Source organism: Nuphar pumila, chromosome 15 (genome assembly GCF_984573655.1).
Source record: "Nuphar pumila chromosome 15, dmNupPumi1.hap1.1, whole genome shotgun sequence".
Lineage (NCBI taxonomy): Eukaryota > Viridiplantae > Streptophyta > Magnoliopsida > Nymphaeales > Nymphaeaceae > Nuphar > Nuphar pumila.
This window is the reverse complement of record NC_143263.1, coordinates 6,323,602-6,330,803: the sequence shown is the minus strand read 5'-3', so window position 1 is coordinate 6,330,803 and position 7,202 is coordinate 6,323,602. Positions and strand designations below refer to the sequence as shown.

Genomic DNA, 7,202 nt, shown 5'->3' with positions numbered 1-7,202 from the left:
AAGAAAAGAAAAGAAAAGAAAAGGAAACCATATATATTCTTAGATTAAATTGTCCGCAGAAGAGGAAATTTTATACATGACGAATATCAAACTTTCAGGATTTTCTACACGCAGAATTGTACACAAACCTTCATTGGTATAACGAAAAAGAAGAAAAGATCTTCCCTTACTCATGATGAGTCCAAATAACGCACCATGACCATCACGATTATCATCACCACGAGAAAAAGAGCAATAAGAAGGGTAGAAGGAAGAAATTCCGACCGTCACCGGCGTTCTGAACACGTCCGGCGGTGGTCTGGATGGCCTTGGTGGTGACAGCCGGCGAGCGACGGCGAGCACGCGTGGTGGTGGTTGTTAGCCTTTTCATACGAGCGGGGAGGCGATATATAGGAACTCGACTCGGAGGCTCGGTGGTGACTCGGATTTGTTAGTAGTGGGGTTCGATGAGATGTCATAATAGCGAATCGGAGTTGATTCGGACCTCAGGCTGGGTCCGCCACTGCTTTGGGTCCGGATCAAATGATAGGATCACAGAGAAATTCGAACTTGGATCCTCATAATTGGAACTTGGATTGGGAAGATAAGTTTCTTTGATTAGAACCATACATTGCAAATCTTGATATTGAGAATTTTCTAATTCAATGAAAATCTGGCGAGAAAGGAGGGTCATTTTGCCATACCACGTGATCCTTAGTTTTTTTTTTTTTATTGCAATCACATCACATGTAAATACCCCAGCACCAATCCAGCATCTTCAACATCCTTCTCCAAGCCACAGTTCAATCTCGCCATTTTTGGCTAGAAAATGGCTGAACTGATACCACTTGGCCAAGGCAATACCCCAGTGGCTGAAAAATCTCAAGCCTATTTCCAGGCAGTTACTATCCAGAAAATGGCCGGCCAGTTTTTTCATTTTTTTTTCGTGCTTGGCTTGTTTAGCTGGGTTGTATGGTGAGCTCAAGCTTGGCTCGGCATGACATATGAAACGACCCAAGCTTGAACACCCTTGGGTTCGCTTGTTTACCAGCCCTACCTGTGACCAAAGCAGACGTGCCATAAAACTTTAATGTTTTGGGGGAAAATCCGGACCCTCTTGCACCGGACTCACCCACGGTCCACATCAAGAGCCGAATCGTACCACCAAGAGTCGCGGCAGTCTCATCCGATCCGATTCTCCACAGTTTCCGATCCGGTTCGCGTTTGCAGCAACTGAATGAACTCACAAAAAACCAAAACCCCAATTGGCAAATCACGCTTTGCGAGCATGGGATCGCTAAGGAAGAGGCACGAGATACTATGGTTTCGCCTTAATGCGACCAATCTTACTTCTCTACTAAAATACCGTTCGTGCTATGATAGACACGCATTTCGTTGCATTTCTGATCTGCAGTCCCTGCAAATGCCCTCTGATGGCGACCCCCATCACAGAATTCATGGAGTTTTGGGGGATTGCAGAAGATGGGCAGCCTCTGTTTCAGTTAAACTCGTACATTGCTGGCTAATCAAAGGTGGGTTCTCTCGAGACGCGTTTGTAGCCAACGATCTCATCGCCATGTATTTCGATTTCAGGTGTCTTGAATCCGCCCGCCAAATGTTCGACGAAATGCCTGAGAGAAACGTTGCATCTTGGACGTCGTTGATGTCGTGTTACACTAGGTTTGGGATGCCGGAGGAGGCCTTGCAGGTGTTTCGTCGGATGCAGTTGGAGCACGAGCAGCCCAACTGCTTCACGCTCTCCAGCGCTGCGAAGGCGTGTGCTGTTTTGAAGGATTTGGAGATGGGTAGAGTGATCCATGATCATGCTTGCAGAAATGAATTGCAATATGATGTTGTTTTGATGAACTCAATTCTTCATATGTATGTGAAATGTGGTAGTTTGGTTGATGCAAGGCGAGTTTTTGATGAGATGCTAGTTAGAAATGAGGCTTCGTGGAACACAATGATTGCAGGGTATACAATGGTAGGTTGGATGGAGGAGGCTGCTCGATTGTTTGATGGAATGCCTGAACCAGACGTCGTCTCATGGAACACCATGGTAGCTGGTTATGCTTCCCAGAAGGAGTGCCAATTGGCATTAGAATATGTTTCTCGGATGCATAGGTTTGGTATGAAACTTGACCAGTTTTCCTTCCCTTGTGCTCTGGAAGCTTGTGGGGTTTTAAGAGTTGTCACAGTGGGAAAACAAATACATGCTTATCTGATTCGATCTGGTTTTGAGTCTAGTTGCTTTGTTGCTACAGCTCTTGTCGATTTGTATTCAAAGTGTAATTGTGTGAATGAAGCACACAAGCTGTTCATCTCCTATTCAAATCATTATCATCCATCCTTGTGGAATGCCATGCTTTGCTGTTATGCTAATAATGGGCACAACTATGATGCATTGAATCTTGTTTCGCAGATGCACACATATGCTTTGATGCTGGATTCGTTCACTTACATTGGCATCTTGAAGGTTTGCATCAGCATGCTCAATCTTCACTTGGGTCACCAAGTTCATGGATTGATTGTTAGTAGTGGGCTCCAGGCTGATGTTGTTTTAGAGAGTCTTCTAGTGGATTTATATGCCAGTTGTGGGGAAGTCAGAGATGCTTGGAACCTGTTCTGCCGTCTTCATGATCCAGATGTGGTTGCATGGACTGGGTTGATACGTGGGTGTGTTCAACAAGGGTTTAACTCTCTAGCAATCTCTTTGTTTAGAGATATGATCAGATTGAATGTTGAAATGGATCACTTTGTTATGTCTAGCACTCTCAAAGCCTGTTCTGCTTTGGCAACACTTGAGGGTGGCAGGCAGGTTCATGCTTACATTGTCAAGAATGGTTGTGAATTTGAGGCAGTTAATCAGACTGCTCTTGTTGATATGTATTGCAAATGTGGTGAAGTTGAGGACGGGCGGGTTCTCTTTGAGGGTTTAACTCATCGGGACATTGTGTGTTGGACTGGGATGATCACAGGTTGTGCTCGACACGGGAAGGCAAAAGAAGCGATTCATTATTTTCAGAAAATGGTAAATTCAGGGATTAGGCCCAATGAGGTTACATTTGCCAGTGTTCTCTCTGCGTGCAGGCATGCTGGTCTTACTGATGAAGCATGGGCATATTTTAAATCTATGAGAGAGAAACATGGGTTAAATCCTGGAATGGAGCACTATTGCTGTATGGTGGATCTTCTTAGTCAAGCAGGCCGCTTTGAAGAGGCAGAAAGATTGATTTGTGACATGCCGTTTGAACCAGATGAAACCATATGGAGGTCCTTGCTAGGAGCTTGCAGAATTCATGGCAATGTTAAACTTGGAAATCGTGCGGCCAAACATCTTCTTGCAATGACACCACATGACACATCTGTGTACATTACACTCTCAAATATGCATGCTAGTTTGGGTATGTGGGCTGAGTCAGCCAGGTACAAGGAAATGGTTAAAGCTATTGGTAAGAGGGAAGCAGGCAGCAGCTGGATTGAGGTGAGGGCATGACAAGGGAGCTTTTGTTTTTGAACATTTAAAGCGTGTGTTAGCCTGCTATGCTATATGCGGTGCCTAAAACACTGGAGAGAGCAATCAGTGCTGCTTGTATCAGTTGACCAGCAGCATGAGGTGGAGATGTTGAAAATTGTATGTATGGCACTGATGGTTTTGGAATTTGGGGATATGCTCCTGAGTAGTATATTCTAGATTCATCCTCATAGCTATTCAGTCAGAAAGAACAGGTATACCTAAGCATAATCCTTAGCTATTCTGTTAAACATTTCAAGTCTTACACCTTTTGCTTTTTTCTCTACCATGGCCATGTAAGGGAAGCCTTCTTCTTTATTTTATTTTATTTTTATTTATGAAAAACTATTAGAAACAGTATGCCTTTTCGAGGAAAGGAAATGATGATAAAGCATTTTATCCCTCATTGTTTTTTCTATCTTGGGGTTAATGTGTCTCAGAAGATGTGTTTTTTTGCAGTGTTTCTTTCCTGAACGGCAGGAATACTGGAGGTATTGACATGTTAGTTTATGTGAGCAAGGTAATGAAACTTTTTCCTTTTCCTATCCTTTTCACCTCGTCTCATTCTCTTGCTCTTGTTTTTAATTGGTGTGCATTAGAACATATTGGGGCACGTTAGGGAGGGGGTTCAGAGTAGGATTGCATGAACTTAGAGTTCTTGAATACTGGGGAGAAGGATGCATTTGTTTCTCATTTCACTTGTGAGTATTAGATTACAGTTTTTTTTAATAAAAAGTTATGTTTGACTATAGTGACAAGGGAGCAAGACGAAGGGGCGATGAAACATTTTTTCCTTTTTTTAAAAGTTTGCGCCGCCTTTGGAGGTAATGAAATGATAAAGTTAATGAGCCCAAGGTACCTTTAGGCTCTGTTTGGGAGCCGGTGTTGGGAGGGACATCAAAGGGGTGATGTGAAGGGTGATGATATCAGGGGATTTCACAACCTCCTCGCAGGGAAGTCATTGAAATCTGGATTATATAGTGTCATCGTCCCTCCAATCTCCCCTTTCCATCCCAAAATCAGGACACCAAATGACAGAGACCAGTGGAATCCCTGTCTCCGCTCCCAACATGGGCTCCCAATCAGAGCCTTGTTTTTCTCAATTCTGTTTTTCCCAATCAGAGCCTTGATGTGAAGGGTGATGATATCAGAAATTCCAAATTGAATATATCATGTAGGGAATTCAAATCAAACTGCTCTTCAAATGTATTCCAGTCACTGTCTGTAGCATAAACCTGAGCCGTTGTGTGGTTTTGGTTGTTTCTGATTCAAAATGAATTAAGATATAAGCTACTTCAAACACTCCAGTAATGTTTTCCTAAATTTTGTATCTGATTTGCTGAAGCCTATACCATTTGGCAGCTGCTGATCTCCACCACACTGGTCTAAAGATGTGTACATGCCCGCATGCTGTCAAATTTGATGAAGATGAGAATGTGTTTGGGGTTTTGGAAATTATTCTTTTGAGCCAAACTAGGTAAGACTGCATTTTGTTTGGATCAAATATTTTTATGTTGTTTCACTCGGTTCTTATGTCATTCCAAGTCCTCATTTTTTTATGTTCTTTTTTGTAGATAATTGTCATCATCTTCTTCTTAACTTGTCCAATATGCATGTGGATTTGTTTCTTTAATAGTTGAACTCCCTAATTCTTATTATGTCCTACCAGTATGTTTCCCATTTGAAGCCTGCAGAGGTACAGATTGACTGCTGCATATGAAATCAAAAATCAAGTCCAGAAATGGGGCCACCTGCTCTATAGAGAAATCTCATTTTCTTTGAACAAAAATCATTGACATGAAAGGATGAAATATAGAAAAGATACAACCACGAAGTGCATCTGCTTTTTAGCAAGATGGGCCATGCTTATTGCTAACAATTGCGTGTTCAAGTATTTTTAGTTCTAGCATCCATTCATGGTGATTTTATCACCCGTATTATTTGTTTTCCTTTTACACATGATAGTAATAAAATCTTGATGTTGCAGCTATAATTGTCTGTTGTGATGGTAGTTAAACCTACTCTTATTGAGAAGAAAATCAACCATCTTCTCTTTTGAATCCTTTGTATTTTTCAAGGAAGTGGCATCCAAATCTTTTTAGAAATCAAATAATCAACTTTGGTTAGCTAAGGTTCTGTCAGAGCCTTCAAGACACATATCACCACACTTGTAACTCCATATGTTGATCTCATTATGGAGATCCATATGAAACATTGAAACCTATGACCTCGGTTTAGTTCAACTATATCTAAAGAATTCATCATTCTAGAAGGCTAGTTTGCATTCTAAAGTTTCCTATCCTTATCGTCTGTACCAAAAGTTCCTTGTTTTCCATAGAGCTTGGAGTTGCAGAAGATTTGAGCTTGGCTTGACCTGCTTATGTGTAAACATAAAATTATTAGGGAGGATTAAATGACTCTATTTTAGTAAGAAATATTTGCATTGGTTCACAATTTTGATTCTTCAGCCATATTTCTCCCAATAACTCTGAATAGATGTATGGCTGCAAATGGATCGGATACATGCTGAAACTTGTTAGATCCAATCCAAATCCCAAATGTTCAATATAAATCGGGATAAGATCTGATATGATAGGATTGAATCTGGATCCAAAATATGTAGCAATATTGGATCCGGTAAAAAACAATAAAAACTAAACTTTATACATGCAGAAAACAAAATCAAATTGGATTTTGATCTGGATCTGAATTAAATCCAACTTGAAATAGTGATCTGAATCCGATCCAAATCCGAAAGAAATCTAATTTACCAAATCCAATCCAATCCAATCTGAATCCGATAATAATGTGTTGGACTTCTATCGATGTTCGATTCATTTGCAGTAAATAGATGCCTGTAGTTTAGGATGGATTGATTTGTTTTTTTTTTTTGTAAAATGCATTAGAGGGATTACAAACGCTATGAATGGATCAAGTTTTTTTTCCTTGTTCTAGAGCGAGAGAAGCAACAGTCTGATGATTTAGAAAAGCTCGATGATCATCACAAGGTTGCGGTTTGATAACAATTGAGGTATCATTATTGATTATTCTTTTTGGAATTTGGAAAACTAGTTGGCTAAATGGGATGGAGAATAAGGTTGATGTATGACCTTATACTTTCTATGGTGCCGGTTCATTGGTGATTACCGTGGCCCAACTGCTGCTGGTGAAAGCTGATGAACATCATTAGGGGCCTGGTTCACCTGCCAATGCATGGCGTGGCCTGAAAGTTTGAGAGATGGGATCAGGTCAGAGTGTGCTGTGAACCTCCAGAGCATCCTTTGGATGCAGATGAACGGCATCCAGGTCTGTCCAAATGAGATGCCCATCACTTGGATGGGTCCCACGTTTTTCCCCGATGTTGTTCCTGTCTCAAAATCTGAAAGACTGAAACTATGTCACAAAGATACAGGTATGATCTGACATGCCACCAGTTCAACAAGTGAGATTGAAAGCTTTATGAAAAAATGACAGGGGGTGCAGTTTTTTATTTTATTTTAATCAATAAATAGTTATTTTTTAATATTTTAATTTCTAAAATAGATATTATTAAAAGCATTATATACTATCCACACGTCAGAGTCATGTCAATGCTCCTGTCACCCATGGCACACCCAGAATGAGGTGCCACTCTGTGAATTCTTAAACAAGGATGATCTGGTCCTTGGTTGTTAAAATCTGGAATGTACCGAACGAGTCAATACAGATG

At 40.9% G+C, this 7,202-nt stretch overlaps 1 protein-coding gene across 1 annotated transcript; it reads left to right on the top strand.

Moving 5' to 3' along the window:
- The first annotated feature begins 2,379 nt into the window (after nt 1-2,379).
- Nucleotides 2,380-5,481, top strand: LOC149814285 (Pentatricopeptide repeat (PPR-like) superfamily protein). The gene is made up of 3 exons (XM_089989957.1): nt 2,380-3,708; nt 3,953-4,013; nt 4,856-5,481. Exon 1 carries the CDS (start codon nt 2,402-2,404, stop codon nt 3,473-3,475), a length of 1,074 nt encoding a protein of 357 aa, XP_089846083.1. The 5' UTR covers nt 2,380-2,401; the 3' UTR covers nt 3,476-3,708; nt 3,953-4,013; nt 4,856-5,481.
- The last annotated feature ends 1,721 nt before the right edge of the window (nt 5,482-7,202 follow it).